The sequence below is a fragment of the Triturus cristatus genome, chromosome 2_2 (assembly GCF_964204655.1).
Source record: "Triturus cristatus chromosome 2_2, aTriCri1.1, whole genome shotgun sequence".
NCBI lineage: Eukaryota > Metazoa > Chordata > Amphibia > Caudata > Salamandridae > Triturus > Triturus cristatus.
Window position 1 is genome coordinate 1,198,763,658 of NC_140582.1, and position 19,053 is coordinate 1,198,782,710.

Sequence of the window (19,053 nt, forward strand, 5' to 3'; positions counted from 1 at the left end):
ACTTCTACGGTTCCAGCCTCGACGGAAAATCCTCGATTCTTCGAGTTCCTTCATCATCTTCATCTCTCGAAGCGGCACTTTCTCCATCCCGTACATCGACACCGGCCTTCGGGCCCTCCGCGACTCCGGTCCCGGCCGATGGAAAGGACTCCGTTCAAAAAGTGCCCAAAATGTGGGTCTAAATTTCCCCACACCGACCTCCATCAGGTGTGTAACCTTTGCCTCTCTCCGGAACACGAGGCTAGAGACTGCCCCGCCTGCAAGTCTTTTCGATCGAAGAAGACCATCCGAGATCGAAGAGCTCGACGCACCATGGCGCACTCATCCTCCGCAGCTCCACCGGACATCTTCGGAGACGACGCCGAAGCTTCGGGGCAAACACACACCGAGCAGGAGGAAGACGTCGTCAGCGCTTCCGAGGCCGACGACTCCGACGTGGAGGACGTTACACCAGCGCAGCGGGCCGTGAGTACTATGCCCCCTCCCACCCCCGCGCCGAAAACCAAAGAGACTCAGGTTACTCCCTCGCCTGCCGGCCTGGGCAAAACCAAAACCAAAACTTCGATCACCCCACCTTCGGGCCCGGTGTCGAAGCCCCCAAAGTCTCATGGCAGCTCGGGATCGAGCCAGCCGACACCCGGTGCCGAAAAACAGCATCCGGCACCGAAGACTGCAAAATCCAGCTCGACTCCGAAACCACCGGTGCCGAAGCCTGGACACTCGGTGCCGACCAAACACAAACACAAATCTGTCGGCACCGACGCTCCGGCGCCGAAACATCATTCGACGCCGAAACACCCGGAGACCTCAAAAAAGCATGGCGCACACAGACCATCGAAACCCCCGGTTCCGAAATCACCGGTGCCGACAGACGACTCGACACCATTGGCTCTGTTTACACCAGACCCTTTACAAAAAACTTTGTCCAAAGATCCAAAGACTGGGCTTTTGACTTTAACTACCAAGAAAAGACGCCTTGATGCTCCGGCTCCTCCTCCTCCACCCAAAAGGAAGGACTCTGCTACTTCTCCCCTCAGAGTGCCCTCCCCACCACCGCCTCCCCTACCCCCTCCACCTCCTCCACCGCCTCCACCTCACAGGTCTCCGCCACCTTTACCTCACTACGATCCGGCCCCATCCCCAGATCCGGATGATGGGGATCCGGACAATTACCCGGCGGACGCCCCAATGGATCCCACTCCACCAGGGACCCCAGATCCATGGGAGGATTACAATAACCCTGATATACCCAATGTACCTCAGGACGACCTATACCCATCAAGGCCGTCTCCTCCAGAGGACTCCTTAGGGTTTCATCATTTAGTGCAGAGAGCAGCACACTACCATGGGGTGGACATGCACAGTGAACCAGTAGAAGAAGACTTCCTACTGGATACATTTGATATACAAGACAAATCTACTTCCATTTTACCCATGCTTAAGGGTGTCACCAAGCACGCTACAGAGGTGTTCAAAGACCCTGTCAGAGCCAGAGTACTGAACCCTAGAATAGAGAAGAAGTACAAGGCGGCTCCCACAGACCCTGCTTACATCAAGGGCCCTGCTCCCCTAGATTCCCTAGTTGTCTCCACAGCTAGAAAGCGGGCTAACTCCCAATCCTCAGGAGATGCCCCACCGCCAGACAAAGAATCTAAACTTCTGGACGCGTCTGGTAAACGCACCGCCTCCCAAGCTGCAAACATGTGGCGCATTGCAAACACACAAGCACTGCTTGCGCGATATGATAGAGCACACTATGACAAACTAGAGGCTCTTATGCAGCACCTTCCAGAAAAATACAAGCACAAGGCTCATGACCTGATACAGGAGGGTAAACTAATTACAAACACCTCCATTAAGTGTGCCCTCGATGCAGCCGACACTGCTTCTAGGGCCATAAATACCAGTGTCCTGCTTCGTCGCCACGCCTGGCTCAGGATCTCAGGGTTCAAGCCTGAAGTCCAGGCATCCATACTCAATCACCCCTTTGACCAGGAAACACTCTTTGGGCCAAAGGTGGACGAAGCGCTCGAAAAGATGAAGAAAGACACAGACACAGCAAAGTCTATGGGGGCACTCCAAACACAAGCCTCCAAACGTTCCTTTCGACGCTCGTCCTTTCGTGGCACAGGCAGAGGCTCCTCCACCGATAACGCCTCTACCTCCTAAAAGTCCCCTCCTCAAAATACCTTTTCAAAGGGCAATCAGAGAGGTGGTTACAGGGGTAACAACAATAAGGGCAGGGGCAAAACCAACAACACCCGTTCTGCCACCCCCCCCGCACAATGACTCCCCTCCGCTCCCCCCAGACCATTCCACTCCGGTCGGGGGCAGACTACAAAACTTTATCCACGTATGGGAGTCCATAACATCGGACAAATGGGTGACCCAAATCATTCGGTCAGGGTACTGTCTAGAGCTAACATCTACCCCACCCAATATCCCACCAAGGCACCGTCCAATGTCTCAAGAACATTCCACACTGCTCAAACAAGAGGTACTCTCACTCCTGCAAAAACACGCTATAGAGCAGGTCCCCGTCAATCAACGAAATCTAGGGGTCTACTCTCTATATTTCTTAATACCAAAGAAAGACGAGACCCTCAGACCCATTCTGGACCTCCGACCTCTAAATGCCTACATACATTCAGACCATTTTCACATGGTCACTCTACAACAAGTCCTCCCACTCCTCTGCCAGGGAGACTTTCTCACAACCTTGGATCTGAAAGACGCATACTTTCACATTCCAATACACCCCTCTCACAGGAAATACCTCAGGTTCGTGGTGGACGGGCAACATTACCAATTCACGGTTCTCCCCTTCGGGGTCACCACTGCACCACGAGTGTTTACCAAATGCCTAGCAGTAGTAGCAGCACACCTCAGACGTCAACACATTCACGTCTTCCCTTACTTAGACGACTGGCTGATAAAAGCCACGTCCTACCACCAATGTGTGCAACATACAAACAGCACCATCCAACTGCTCCACCAGCTAGGCTTCACGGTGAACTACCAAAAGTCCCACCTCATACCATCTCACACAAAGCAATATCTCGGGGCCACTATAGACACCTCCAAAGGTATTGCCTATCCAAACTCAGCCAGAATCACAAGCATTCAAGCCTTACGCAAAACATTCCTTCCCCAACACTCTCTTCCAGCAAGAGTGTTCATGAAGCTCATAGGAATGATGGCGTCTTGCATATTTATAGTGCCCCATGCAAGACTCCACATGCGCCCACTTCAAGAGTGCCTAGCACAACAGTGGAACCAGGCCCAGGGTCAGCTGACGGATCTGGTGTTGGTGGACGGCCGCACACATCACTCTCTGCAGTGGTGGAACACCACAAACCTTTCCAAAGGACGGCCGTTCCTGGACCCGGTTCCTCAGGTGATTCTAACAGCGGACGCATCGCTCTCCGGCTGGGGAGCGCACCTCCTACACCTCACAATGCAAGGTCTATGGACGCCACAGCAAAAATCGCTCCACATCAACCATCTGGAGCTCTTGGCGATCTTTCTAGCCCTAAAATCTTTCCAAAAACAAATTTCGGGCAAAGCAGTCCTCATTCGCACAGACAACATGACTGCGATGTATTATATACAAAAACAGGGGGGGACACACTCTCCCCAGCTCTCCCGCTTAGCCCAGAGCATATGGAGATGGGCAATTCCCCAAAACATCTTTCTCCTGGCACAGCACGTTCCAGGAGTACAAAACACCATAGCAGATCTGCTCAGCAGACAAACGCAACAACTACACGAATGGGAACTGCATCCACAAGTTCTTCACCCATTCTTCAAACAGTGGGGGCATCCTCAAAAAGACCTCTTCGCCACCCACGAAAACAAAAAATGCCCAAGCTTCGCCGCCAGATACCCACACCCATTGTCCAAGGGCAATGCGATATGGATGAACTGGTCAGGCAGATTTGCATACGCCTTTCCACCTCTCCCACTAATTCCATTAGTGGTCAGGAAGCTACAACAGCACTCCCTCACACTCATTCTGGTAGCTCCAACGTGGGCCAGGCAGCCGTGGTACACCACGCTACTACAACTATCAGTGGTACCACATCAAAAACTGCACCTTTCCCCATGCCTCCTAACCCAGAACCATGGAGAAATCAGGCACCCGGACCCAGCTCAGCTCAACCTGGCGATCTGGCTCCTGAAATCTTAGAATTCGGATACCTTAACCTTCCCCCTGATTGCATGAACATCATCATGGAAGCCAGACGTCCTACCACTAGAGCATGCTATGCCGCAAAGTGGAAAAGATTTGTAATTTACTGCCGTAACAATACAATCAACCCCCTAGATGCATCCATACAGCACATCATATGCTATCTGCTCCATCTTCACAGGTGTAACCTGGCATATTCATCCATACGCCTACACCTAGCAGCGATCGCTGCTTATCTACAAAACAGGCAGCATTTATCACTCTTCAGAGTGCCCGCTATTAAAGCCTTCATGGAAGGCCTTAAACGAGTAATTCCTCCCAGGGCACCACCTTCCCCTGTATGGAATCTAAATTTAGTTCTTACACGACTAATGGGTCCGCCCTTCGAACCAATGCACAAATGTGAGCTACAGTTTCTCACCTGGAAAACAGCTTTCCTTGTAGCTATCACTTCCCTTAGAAGGGTTGGTGAAATACAAGCGTTCACCATACAGGAACCCTACATACAAATGCATCACAGCAAGGTCATACTTCGCACAAATCCGAAGTTTCTGCCCAAAGTCATTTCCCCCTTCCACCTCAATCAATCAGTGGAATTACCTGTCTTCTTTTCGCAACCCCAATCTGTTGCAGAAAGGGCATTACACACACTTGATGTAAAAAGGGCGTTACTATACTACATACAAAGAACGCAACCCTTCAGGAAGACTAAACAATTGTTCGTTTCCTTCTCTCCACCACATAAAGGCAACCCCATTTCAAAATCAGGGATAGCTAGGTGGATTGTAAAATGCATACAAATTTGCTATCAAAAGGCAAAGAGAACATTATCTGTTCCCCCTAAAGCCCACTCTACAAGAAAGTTAGGGGCTTCTATGGCTTTTCTAGGGAATATACCCTTAGATGACATCTGCAAGGCAGCCACATGGTCTACACCGCACACCTTCACAAAACACTACTGTGTAGATGTGCATTCCAAGCAGCAAGCTAGGGTGGGCCAGGTTGTACTAAAGACACTTTTTCAAACAGCTGCAACGGATACCGGTGGTCGCCGCTAAGGTTGGGTACTGCTATATAATCTATGCTAAGTGTACAATCTGCAGCTCATATGCCTCGAACGGAATATGCTACTTACCAGTATGCATCTGTTCTTGGCATGTAGAGCTGCAGAGTTGTACACGCCCACCCGCCTCCCCGGCTACCTGTATCCGTTCCAGTACATCTTATTTAGATACAACACATGGGTTTCTCACTGTTATTACTACGCTCCATCATTTCCCTGTTGGCGAAAAACAATCTGAGGATGGAGCCGAAGCCCATGCGCAGTACGGACCGAAGGAGGAGTCACCAAACTCGTGACTTCCAAAGACTGTCCAAGAAGAAAAACAAACTGCAAACATCCGGGCCCAACACCAGATGGCGACCTATGCTAAGTGTACAACTCTGCAGCTCTACATGCCAAGAACAGATGCATACTGGTAAGTAGCATATTCCATATATATATATATATATATATATATTTACACACACAAACTTGGAGAGAATGTTATCTGGTCTTTATAGAATACTTACAGACCATATATTGTCCGCCCATACGCCACAAGATCTTAAAACTTTGCAGGATCAAAGACCAGCATTTCACTATATAGATGAAGATTAGATTGATTTGTTCCATGTATTGAAGGAGGCAATATTACTGCTAAGCTATGTCAAGGTTTTACACAGATTGTATTGGTTTCCTCTAAGGCTATACACAGCAAAGTTAACTCATTCAGAAGGATGTTGGGAATGTTTGAAATTCGACGAGAAGTACATGTATTGTTGAACTGTGAAAGGTTGACATAATATTAGGGACAAATATGGGGCACTTTGAAGGATGAAATGTGGCTACAAGAACCTTTGATGGCATAATTTGCCTGGTTATATGATACCACACCTATCCTACACTTAAACGTAGTGTGTTGAGATGGTTTGCAACATCTACGGCCATTGTGCACATTTTAATCCTAAGGTTATAGAAGACTATGAAGATATTGTCTTATAATACTTTGCAAACAAATATGTCTGACATGGCGAGTTATATAAAATTAACATATACAATAAATGATCGTCTGGTTAAATTTGAAGAGATATGGGGAATCTTTATAAAGAAATGATTGGAGTTCAGTTGGGATAACAAACAGGGAGGGATATGGTGGCATTCCTGCTAGGCTGCATCCCTTCAGTCAACATTTGGGTCAGTGCCATTTTGGTGTTTGTTGGTAGCCTTCACTGTTGGTTGAACACTCCCCTCCTCGACAAGGCTTTTGTGTCCTGTGTGCATCATGCGCTATAATCTAAAAATGCCCCTGAATGCAGGTTCAAGCCAACTTAAGTAGGAAAAAAAGGTCCACAATGAAGTGGTAGCCTACTGTTTTAAACTACTTCACAGCTAAAGTATATTGCTCCCTGATGGGAAATAATCAAAATATAAATCTAAGAAGGACAACAGTTCTGAGAGACTGTAGTCCAAGGTATGTAAATATCTATTTTGTTTATTCAGCATCATGGCAATGAAAAACTGTTGCAAATGAATAGTTTCATAGACTGGGGTGATTCTCTATTTATTTAAGTCTATATTGTTTTGTATTTTGCCGGGTGCAACCAATAAGTGATGTTCTTAATTTTCAGTGGTCTTTACTTTGTTCTATTTTCTTCTCTCTGCAGTAGACTCTTTTCTTCTTATATTGTGTCTTAACCTATATTTTGACCCTCCTTCTAATTCCTCCTTTTCTATCTTTCCTGCGATTTTTCTACTTAATGTTGTACTTCCTTCAGATGAACAGTTGAAAGGTAAAGTATTGCATGTCCCTTTCAGGCATGTTCTCTACACACACACATTGTCTGTTGCTGGCAGACTAGGAATGAACATGCAACACTGGTATGCTCTGTATCTGGAGTGAACCATATAATCGAGTTATGCAACTGAAACCAATGTAGCCCTGTTTCTATATCAAGTTGCATTTTGAGTTGAACATTTAAATTTGCCTCTTTTCCTGCATGCTAGACATAATACAGAAATGTTGTTTCAAAGTAGTATGCACGGATTGGTAGTGTGAAGTTATTTATAGCTGCAGTATCATTCACACATAGAAACCTGTGACCAGTCTTTTATCGTTAAATGCGTGAGCCTTAACTCTTGTCCAGAACCCTTCTTACTAAGTAGTGGAGGTGATGGCTGTTTTCGGATCACTGGGAAGAAATTTGGAAACTTAATCTATAGCGTGTGAAGAATTTTGGAGTATATTCAATGTACCTACCAGCTAAAGGACATGCAAAGATGCCATCTTTTACCTGCCGTGGCACATTCATATCAAAAGCCTTTGCTAGTTCCTTAGCAGTAAGAATGCTTGAAGGCACTTCATTCCTCTTGGCTGACTAGGATACTTAAGCCTGTCTTTGAAGTGTTAAATTCAAGGGGCTTAGTCCCAATAAGCATTGTAAGGACTTCAGATGAGTCTTCCACCAGAAAACAACATACGTGTTTCTTTTCCAACAGCCTGCATTTGTAGGAAAACTTCAAGAGGGTTCCTGCTTCAAATGAGTTGCCTGTGCTGCTAAACCCCTGAGAAGTGACAAGTCCGCACATCAAAAATTAGATTTATTTTCAATTTGAATAAGGACCATATTCAAGTAAATCATGAAGACTCTTTACACCTTTCACTTAGTCTGTGAATACTGCTCCTCTTCCATAACTATGATTTGTCAGGCGTCTTTGTTAAAGGATTTTAACATTTATTAACTCACATTTATGAGCGAAAATGTTCTCCTAGTCATTTCTCTGTCTCTTCCTGGCTATTGAGAGGTTGGTGTTAAACCTTATTAGATACCTGCAAGCTACTTACTATGCTTTCTAAAAGTAAAACCGGGCTGTCTCAAGTAAGTACACCAGAACAAGAAAACTAATCTCGACGAGAGAGAGAGAGAAAGAAACCTTTAAAAACCTCTTAATTGAAATTGAGTAATTACACTGCATCATTGCTTCAAAAGAGTGTTTTGATACTTGCCAAAACCTGGATGAAAGATTGAAATTTTAATTATTGTATGTAAAATAGTAATCATATGAATTATTTTTAGGTGCAGCTCAAGGCCAGGTGATGATGGGTGGAACAGGTCCTGTTCAAGTTAAGGATTCTCCTCTTCTTCTTCAGAAAATCGATGCGCTTCAGTTATCGATCAAACATTTGAAACATGAGAATAACAGGCTGAAAGTGAGTTTTTCCTATGTTGAATTCTGTTCTTTGTTAGTGTAGGCTCTGTTTTATTTTTATCTTCAAACTTTTTGTTAAAGATTTTGGTGCAATCCACACAAAATAACATGTAAAAAGAAAAACATTGCATATTCTCTTTTAGCCTCTCCTTCCCTTCATCCCAATCTATTCAGTAGGTGCATATTTATAGTTTTTGATTGATATTTCTAACTGCAGATTCCACACCTTTGGAGTATCCCCAGATGGCAGATTAGATCTAGAAGATTTTTGAGCATATCCCCTGCACTGAGGCATCGTCCGGTATATGTTGAGGTCCAACCCCGAAGTGACAAATGGAGCCACTTTAGGTGCCACCCCAGCCTGCTGACGCCGGTTCCCTTCTTTCCATGCCTTCGTACATTGTTTCGGAGCTAGCTCCTGACTTTTATATTGTCAGTTGGCAACCTTTTTCTGTTCCATATTATTTTTCCATTATGCAAGGCAACATTTCCCCTCCTAAAACTGCAGAGTTTAAACCTTTTAAATACTATTCCAAACAAATGTCTTTGACCGATCGTCACCAGCTGCGTCTCTGGTGTTTAGGGACGGACCACGGCTTCAAGCCATTTGATTGGATCCCTACAAACCTGGCTAAGCTCTCCGATCATCTAACACCCTGCTGGTCTAACTCGGCCCGTAAAGAGCGCTAGAAATGGAGGAAGATCTTTAAGGTACAATGTGGCACAACTGTTGAACACCCTGCCTCTTACTTTGCAGACCATCAATAATGAATTGTCCCTCAGAAAAAGCCTCAAAGCCTTTTCGTTTGCAGGCGCAAGCCCCATAGGGGTTAGTTTACAATCTGTGTTGCTCAATCAGCCCTGGGATTGCCTCCGGGTTGCCATGCGCTTTACAAATCTCCTAAGAATAATAATTTGAAAGAGACACGTTAGTGATAGATTCCTTATCTTAGAATATCCCCAGGCGTCACACTGGATCCGGAAAGTTTTCGTCAGCAGTACCCCTGCGCGTCGGTAGGCGTCGTCATGCGGCTCCGCATACGTCCCTGGCATCGTAACCGCCGAGATGACGTCATCGGAGCTACTTAGATGTGCCCACGTGCGCTGACATTAGTTCTTTCTTTTTCCGCGTCAGCAGCGTGGATCCGATAGAGCGGTACCACTAGTTAATGTTTTAACTTGGTTTCTGAGAACTTGTTTCTCTTGTTTTGTCGAGTACTCAACTCCTGGTGCAGTAGGGATGCCCGGGTTTAAGTTTTGTAGGGCCTGCCGTCGGAACATGTCGGTAGCGGACCTGCACGATGTGTGTCTTCTGCTTGGGGTACGCCCATGTCCCCGAGGCGTGCCCTGATTGTTGGGCCGTGGCGCCAAAAGCTTTGCGGGAGCGTTCCCAGAAAGTTATTGGAGGTCCGGCAATCTGTTCTGCGCCGATCGAGGTCCCGCTCCCGTGGGAGATCGAGTGCCCGGTCGCAGAGCCGTCACCATCGCTCATCGGACTCGGGTACAGGTAAGTCACGGCGCCATAAAAAGTTGAAGAATGCAAAAAGAACAATTGATGGACAGAATGTAGAACATTGTCATACATTCACCCCAGTACAGAGATCTGGGCCTCTAACCATAGTTTTTTTGCTCACCATGCCATTCCAGTTTGGACCCAGCCAAATGCAAATCAGTCTTTACCCTGTGCCCAATGGGAACAGTCCGGCCCGAACTGCTAGGCCAGGTCCTCCCTGGACTGGAAACAAGCATCCTAGGACCAGTTTCGGGGTTTCACCCCTCTTCAGCCGTGATAGCTTGATTCCAGTGGCATGGAGAGCCCGGGACTCACGTCTCAGCATGCCCATTCCACCCGGGGTGACAAATGCAAAAAGAACAATTGATGGACAGAATGCAGAACAATGTCATACATTCACCCCAGTACAGTGATCTGGGACTAAATCCAATGGATTTAACCCAGATCTTTTGACTGGGGGTGGATGTTTTGATTTGTTTTGCATTCCGTCCGTCAATTGTGTGTCTTTTGCTTCCTTGCCCTAAGTGCGCTGGGTATGCCCAGACGTGGGTCACTAGATTCAAGCTATCCTGGCTGAAGAGGAGTTACACCCCGAAACCGGTCCTAGGATGCTTTTTCCGGTCCAGGAAGGACCTGGATTAGCAGTTCGGGCTGGACTGTTCCCATGAGGCACAGGGTCAAGACTGATGTGCATATGGCCAGGTCTAAACTGGGGTGGCATGGTGAGCTTAAGAATGATGGATTTAACCCAGTTCTCTTCCAGGGGATCCTCATCAATAGTCATAAGCACATGAATATTCCCACCCATGTGCAGGATGCCGGAAACACATCACATATATGTGAAAACCATATATGTAGATCTATATATATATATATATTCACTGAAAAAACCATAGGTTTCACACACGTTATAGTTAGGAATTAGCATTTAAAAAACCTTGCAAATTCACTGAAAAAACCATAGGTTTCACACATGTTATAGTTAGCGGAAATTTTACTGATAAAAAACCAATGAAATTCCCCCGTTATAGTTAGTGCAGGCAACTATAACTCACGCGACCGCAATCCTCTGCTGATGCTAATACTGTATTTAGACACTTATTTGCCCATGTCTTCTTCCATACATTTTTAGCTATACATATATTACAAATATTTTTTTTTCATAAAGACACATATGTCATCCGCAGAAGATTGCGGTCGCGTGAGTTATAGTTGCCTGCACTAACTATAACGGGGGAATTTCATTGGTTTTTTTATCAGTAAAATTTCCGCTAACTATAACGTGTGTGAAACCTATGGTTTTTTCAGTGAATTTGCAAGGTTTTTTAAATGCTAATTCCTAACTATAACGTGTGTGAAACCTATGGTTTTTTCAGTGAATTTGTACGGTTTTTTAAATGCTAAGTTACTTTACGCCATTCGTGGCGTGCACGCCCACTTAACGCAGTTCGTTCCGTGCGCGCACGGTGCGCTTCGCGCACCGTGCGCGCACAGTGAGCACGCGGTGCGCTTCGCGCACCGCGCGCCCGCTTTACTCAGTTAGTGCCGTGCACGCACGGTGCCCACGTTACGCTAGATGGGCCATGTACGCACGATGCGCTTCGCGCACCGTGCGCACATGGAGGACATATGATGCACTTCGTTTTGAAAGGTAATATTTTAATTTTTCGCGCCACTTATAAGCCATGCACAAATGGTGCCCTTCGGGCACCATTTGCACACGGGGTGGGGAGAGTGTGGATTATTTGGTTTTTTATATATTTTTTTACCGTACGCGTACGGTAAGCGTAATCGGCGAAATTGCCGAAAAAATAAAAATTCCGTTTTTGGTCTTGGGGGATCTTTGGGGACTCCCTCAACATGGCTATGTGTGTGGGAGCTGTCTAAACAGCCCCTTTACATGTTTTTGTGCTTTGTATTTTAATCATCACTCTCAGTGCGAGAGAGAAAATGGCGGCCGCCGCTTCCTGGTTTCGGCCGATTCGAATGTTTACTAAGATCCAATCAGAATCGCGCTCGCGCACGCCACCGTACGCGTACGGTAAGCGTACCGTAAGCGCACCGTAAGCTGGCTCAGATATATATATTGATTTAAAGGCTATTTTCTCAGAATCTACTGAACAGATTTACACCAAAGCTACAAAAGGCACTTCCTTGACCTGAGGACTACCTCTCTGCCAAATTTCTAGTAATTCTGTTCAGCCGTTCGGGCTGTAGCCCTGTCTAAAGGTCCTATGGAAAAATGCATGGGAAAAACGCGTTTTGGGACCCCCCTTTTATCTCAGCCCCCGCTTGACGAATCCCCCCGAGACTTTCAGGGTAGGAGCGGAGCGTAGCGCCCCACCTATTTTGAAAAATTTGCGAGGATTCGTCGACCGGCGCCAAAGTTATTCAAAATAGAATGTTGCGTATTTCCTATGGAAACGTGGTCCTAACTATAACTACCTACTGGCGACCGCCAGTAGGTAATATATAGATATATATATATATATATATATATATATATATATATCCACATATATATATATATAAAAAACACACAATGTACCCTCCCATAGACATGCTGAGCAATGTTGCTATGAATTCTCATGTACATAAATATATTCCAATAAAGCAGGGAGAAAGATAGTCTTTGAAAACTGCTTTAATTTACAGCAGAAAGCACAATCCTGCAAGGAATAATGAAAGAAAACATTGCGAGCACAAGGGCTGCATTGTAGAAACGTTAGTGTAGAAAGCAGAAAAGTTAACCCACATAAACACTCAGATAAACTGGCACCGTGCCATTAAGGCAGCCATGACCCCCAGCTTCCCATCATGCCTCAGGGGTGACAGTTAGGTCAGTTGTTCTTTCCGGCTCCTAGGACCCTGATTACTTCAGCTCTACTTTTTTTCTGATTTCTGTCACAAAATACTTCAATTTTGGGGTTAAAACCTTTTTACTTCAACTTTTTTTGGTGTTGGAGTATTTCTCTACTGTTTTTTAGAGAGTTGAGCATTGTTTCTTAGCAGAAATGCCCTCTATTTTTGACCCTTGCCCCTCCTGTGGCAAGAAGAAGACTAAAACAGACTCCCATCCTGTCTGTATTTTATGTCTGCCTTCTGATCATGATCCTAAAACCTGCCAGCATTGCCAGCTGCTGTCCAAGAGAATTCTGAAGGACAGGGAGAGGATTCGCCTCTATGGGCTGGCTGAGAAGAAAAGATCACCTTCTAGAGGCAGGTCACCGATGAAGAAGAGGAAGGTGAGAGCATCCACTCCATCTAGAATTAAGATTCCAGTATGCTCTCCATTGGCGTCGGGCTCGGTGCCTCAAATCCCTTCATCGGCTACGAAAACGTCGACGAGAAGACCATCAACGGCTGGCTCGCCGTCGAGAGAACACCGGTCGTCGTCAAAGAAACGTACGTCGAATCCTCAGCCGTTGTCAACCCGGCGACGATCGGCGTCAAGGAGTCGCTCTCCGTTGGTGCGGGCTCGCCCAGCGTCGAGAGGCAGATCTCTGTCGAGGCGGCGTTCGATGTCGAGACAGGCTCCGCCATCGCAGGGTCACCAGCGATCGGCGTCGAAGCACATATCTCCGTCGACGTCAACCAGGCGACTGGCGACGTCGAGACAGGCTCCGCCGTCGCAGGGTCAACGGCGATCGGCGTCAAAGCATACATCTCCGTCGACGTCAACCAGGCGACGATCAACGTCGAGACACGCCTCATCACCTGAGGCTAGACACTCGTCACCCCCGTCGGCGTTCGACATCAAAGGCTAGATCCTCGCCGACGACGAGGCATTCGACGTTGATACCAAGGGTGAAATATACCAAACGTCGTTCGTCGTCGAGACGGCGATCTCCGTCGACGAAGAGAAGTGTCCCACTCTCGTCTCCATTGACTTCTAACAGGCGGTCAGCGTCGAGGGAAAGATCGACTTCGAGAAGGATTTCTCAGTCGAATCGCTAATCGTTGAGATCTCCTGCACGCTCAACATCGAAAGAGCTCTATGGGCTCCAGGCATTCAACGTCACGCCATACAACGTCAAAGCACAGAGAGAGGTCGAGGAGATGATCAGGTTCTGGGGACTCACTTTAAGGGTGACAGAGCCGGTCAACGTCAATACACTCTCCATCGACGTCACATCGCTCATCGTGATGGCGATCGCGCTCCAGAAGCCACAGAGTCCTCCTATGCTATTCGGAGTTCACCCCAGAAGATTGAATCATCACGCAGTGCTTCTGCTCATTCACAGGAGCCTACAAGTTCACCGCCAATAGGTTCTCCAATGAGACAGCAATCTCCTTCCATCCATCTTTCTCCCAGATGGCTGCAACATCTTCATCATTGGCAGACAGTAGTCATGCTCAACGGCCTGCGGAATGCTCCTGCCCACTGCACAGATCTCCCTTACAGCATCTTGTGCAGGAAGTTGACTGATCACCCACCACTCGGACCAGAGAACACAGAGGCAGATCCCCTGAACGCAGGTCGACTCAGAGGCATCACAAAAGATGGTGTACACCGTCTTGGTCATCCTCTTCGACACACTCATCCAAGAGGGGATTACTCACCTACCCTGACGGATAGTCCCCCTTCCATAGTGTCGCCCATTGATGATGTGAACACTTCATGATGTTCTCACCAGAGGAGCTCAGAAGCTTGGGATCACCATGTCAGCTACTTAGATGACCACGTCCATTATTTTCGAGACTCCATCAAAAGTCTGTGGCTAGACCGTTGCTCCCTTTAGTCCCTGGGATCCTTGAGCCGGTAATGGATGTCTTCCTAGCCCCATCATCAGCTAAAGCAGCTCCAGCACGGATCGTAAAAAAATACAAACCAGCTGCATCGGATCTTCTTTTTCCCTAGATTGGATCCACCTCCGGTTTCTGTCATTATGGCATCAGCGAAAAAGACACATGCAGTGGCATCTTCCTCTTCCGGATAAAGAGAGTAGAGCACAAGATTCTTGGGGACGGAAGGCTTGTGGCTCGACAGCGTCTTCTCTACAAGTGTCCAACGCTGCGGCCCTGCTGGGTCGTTACGACGGGTCCCTATGAGATTCACTGGAACGCTTTAGAGACCAACTTCCAAAGGAGGATCAGCAGGACTTCTCTGAAATCATTCAGGAAGGTGCTCTGGTGGCCAACCAGGTAATCAGCACTGCAGCAGATGGTGTATCTCGGACAGCTCACTCTTATGCACATGGCATATGTGCACGACGATCCTCCTGGTTGCGCCTTACAGCGTTAAAACCGGATGCACAGCAGCGTATACTAAATCTCCCCTTTTCTGGCACTTCACTGTTTGGGGCCCACACAGACGAAGAAATGGCGACAATGAAGGCCGAATTGGACACCTTAAAGGAGGTGGGCCTGGAGAAGAAAAAGGAGTTTAGGAAGTGGTACCGGCCCCACAATCGGAGAGGTAACCAACAGAGAGGGTTCAAACCCCTCAATGGTCGCAAAACAAACAGGGTAAATCCCAATACCAAGGCCGACGCTCCTCAAGGGGAAGAGGAGGACATCAACAGCAGTCCTCCTCCGCAACAAACACTCCAAGGAAGCAATGAGTCTCTGCTTCCTCTAGCACCGTTGCACACTTCAGTGGGAGGAAGTATAGCAAGTTACATTCAAGAGTGGCGCAATATAACCAGAGATCAGTGGGTGCGAAATATACTAGAAAATGGGTACGCACTACGCTTGTGTGTCCCCAAGAGACATTCCTCCGGTAAATTCTTGTCCGCTACATCTAGATCTCCTTCGTCAGGAAGTGTAGACCCTTCTCGAGAAACAATCAATAGAAGAGGTCCCCCCTGCACAGAGAGGAAAGGGAGTTTACTCAAGATAATTACTTGTTCAGAAAAAAGACCAACCGAACAAGTTCAGATCTATCTTATAGCCTGCCGTAGGGGGCTATACCGGCTATTAAAGGCCTGCTGCAGTGTTAAACTTTTAACAAAGCAGCAGGACTTTAAAAGCCGGTATAGCTCTGCTAAGAAGGGCTATCAGGCTATTAGAACATTATGCCACCAGAGGGCAGAATGCTCTAACAAATAAAACAAAGCCTTCAAGGAGCGCGAGGGGATTCAAATCCCCTCAGGCTTCCCTGAAGCCTTTGTTAACAGCCAGAGCTGTGAACAAAGAAACATTGGAATGTTGAAGCTCCGGGCTTTTACCAACCATTATAAGCCCAGAGCACTCCATTGTTTTCAATGGAGCTTCCAACATTCCAATGTTTTAATAGATCTACGTGCTCTGAACAAATACATCAAAAGGGAAACGTTTCGGATGTTGGCGCTCCATCAAATATTCCCACATCTACAAAAAGGCGAATGGATGTGTTTGGTGGACCTCCAAGATGCGTACTTTCACATTCCAATCACAATTCGACATCGCAAGTTCTTGCGATTCATGGTGGGAATAAGACATTACCAGTTCAAAGTCTTAACCTTCGGCCTAAAATCAGCTCCAAGGGTATTCACAAAATGCATCGCAGTTGTGGCAGCAGCATTACATCGCCAAGGCCTGTTTGTGTATCCATACCTAGACGACTGGCTGTTGAAGGGATCATCTCCTCACATGGTGCAAGAACACCTTTACATCTGCATGAATTTCCTTCAGCGCTTAGGCCTGCATGTCAATCTGGACAAATCGATCATTTAACCGACTCAATCACTCCACTATCTAGGCGCCAATATCAACTCCAACCTCGGAAAAGTGTTTCCTTCGGCGGAGAGACTGTCATCAATCCTTCAAACTCATCAGCCATCAGTGAGACAGGTGGCTTCTCTACTGGGCTCGATGGCCTCCTGCATTTTTCTCATACCCAACGCCAGATTGAGGATGAGACCGTAGCAGCAAGATCTAGAGGACAAATGGGATCAATCCTCGGGTCAGTGGAACGAAAGGATTCTCCCCTCTCCTGCAGCAAAGAAGTCCATTCTCTGGTGGCCGCAACCACAGAACCTTCTGGTGGGAGTCCCTTTTCACTAACCTTTGCCAGAGCAATCCCTGGTCACGGATGCATCACTTCAGGGCTGGGGAGCACATCTGGGCCATCTGCAAACTCAAGGCAGATGGACCAACAGGGAACAGACGTATCACATCAATATGCTGGAACTGCGGGCGGTTCATTTAGCCCTCAAGGCTTTTCAGCCGTCAATTCATTCCGGATCAGTCCTAGTACAAACAGACAATACAACCACCATGTATTATCTGAACAAACAAGGTGGAACATGCTCTCGCCCTCGGTCTCTCGAATCCCAGGCGATCTGGCACTGGCTGCTAGCCAGGAACCTATCCATCACGGCAGTCCATCTGCCGGGAGAGCAGAACGTACAAGCAGACGCCCTCAGTCGTCACTTCCAAGAGCAAGAAGACTGGGTGCTCAACGACGAAGTGGTGGAGGACATTTTTCATCAATGGGGTCATCCCTTCATCGACCTCTTTGCAGACGATCAAAACAGAAAATGCCACGCCTTCGCATCCAGGTTTTACCGACCAGGACCGAGGGGGAATGCGCTTTTGATAGATTGGTCAGGGACGTTTGCATACGCCTTTCCACCCCTCCCTCTTTGGTGGCCAAACTCCTGCGATCCAGAATGAAGATGATACTCGTAGCACCGGACTGGCTTCGCCAGTGGTGGTATCCGGACCTGTTGCAACTCTCGGTTCTCCTGCATCGGTGACTTCCGTGCAGGCCGGACCTTCTCACCAAAATGGGAGGGAAGATTCTGCATCCCAGCCTTCCCTCACTCAGCTTAACAGCATGGCTCCTGAAGTCCTGCAGTATGGACATTTGAACCTTCCTCAAAGCTGCATGGACATTTTAAGGGAGTCAGAGACCTTCAACAAGAACTTCATACTCTCTTAAGTGGAAAAGGCTTTATTTGTGGTGTATCCGTAATGGTTGGAGTCCAGTGAACAGGCAAGAGGTAATCTTGCCGTATCTACTCTACCTGCCCAAATGTGGTTTGCAGTATTCATCCATAAAAGTAAATTTGGCGGCCTTCACAGCATATCGTAAATCACCTAACCAACGTTCTTTCTTTCAACTTCAGGTGGTCAATGACTTCCTACAGGGGTTGAAGAAGGTTTATCCTCCTGTTCGACCTTCTCCTCCTTGGGAGTTGAATATAGTCTTGTCTAAATTGATGGGCCCTCCATTTGAACCCATTCACAAGGCTACATTGCAACACCATACTTGGAAAGCAGCTTTTCTAGTAGCAATTACATCAGCACGCAGAGTAAGTGAAATACAAGCGCTCTGTTCTAAAGAACCTAATAGGGTGGTTATGCAAACTCATCCTTCCTTCCTGCCCAAGGTTGTGTCTGAGTTCCATGTTAATCAGACGATTTCTTTACCCTATTTCTTTCCCAATCCTACCACTCCAGCGGAAAGGTCACTTGATTCGCTAGACCGCAAGAGGGTTCTTACGTTTTATTTGGATGCAACGAAATCCAGTAGAAAAGCTGATCATTTGTTTGTAAACTATGGCTCTGTTAGAACGGGCTTCCCAGCTTCTAAAAGATCCATTTCAAGATGGATAGTATCTTGCATAAAGTTGGCCTACCAAATAGCAAATAAGCCTCTGTTTGCCGCCCCTAAAGCTCACTCTACTAGGGGCAAGGCTGCTACGGTTGTATTTCTGCACAATGTACCGATGGCCGAGATTTGCAAGGCTGCAACTTGGAAATCGTTACATACGTTTACCAGGCATTACTGTCTGGTTTCGGACTCCAGGGCAGATAGCCAAGTGGGCCAGGCCTCCTTGAGGAATCTGTTTCAATGCTAACCTATTGGAGACTGTGTAGGCCTTATGGATGTATCTTGATGGAACTTGCCCGCAGGATGAGGGGATGGGTTTGCTCTTCTATTGATGTGCTTATGACTATTGATGAGGATCCCCTGGAAGAGAAGGATAAGTTACTTACCTGTAATCCTAGTTCTCTTCCAGGGCTCAGAACAACTGGATTCTCCGGGGATGTTCAGAACACGTTGTTGTTCATGCCCTTTGATGTCCAGGCAGATAGCAACCTGGGACGCTTTAAGGACTCTCGGGTTACGGCCCAGTCCTTGGGTCTCGCCACCACACGTACTCCCTC

The 19,053-nt window shown here is 47.2% G+C and overlaps 1 protein-coding gene across 11 annotated transcripts in view; it reads left to right on the forward strand.

Moving 5' to 3' along the window:
* The window catches only part of DCTN1 (dynactin subunit 1), a 733,647-nt gene that overhangs the window by 615,551 nt on the left and 99,043 nt on the right, over positions 1-19,053 (forward strand). For 8 of the 11 annotated variants that reach the window (XM_085642808.1, XM_085642809.1, XM_085642811.1 and 5 more), the window contains 2 exons: positions 7,010-7,024; positions 8,309-8,442. In XM_085642808.1, coding sequence (XP_085498934.1) covers positions 7,010-7,024; positions 8,309-8,442 — 149 coding nt within the window. The remainder of the gene's footprint in view (positions 1-7,009; positions 7,025-8,308; positions 8,443-19,053) is intronic. The other 3 variants (XM_085642810.1, XM_085642816.1, XM_085642818.1) reach the window with 1 other exon arrangement.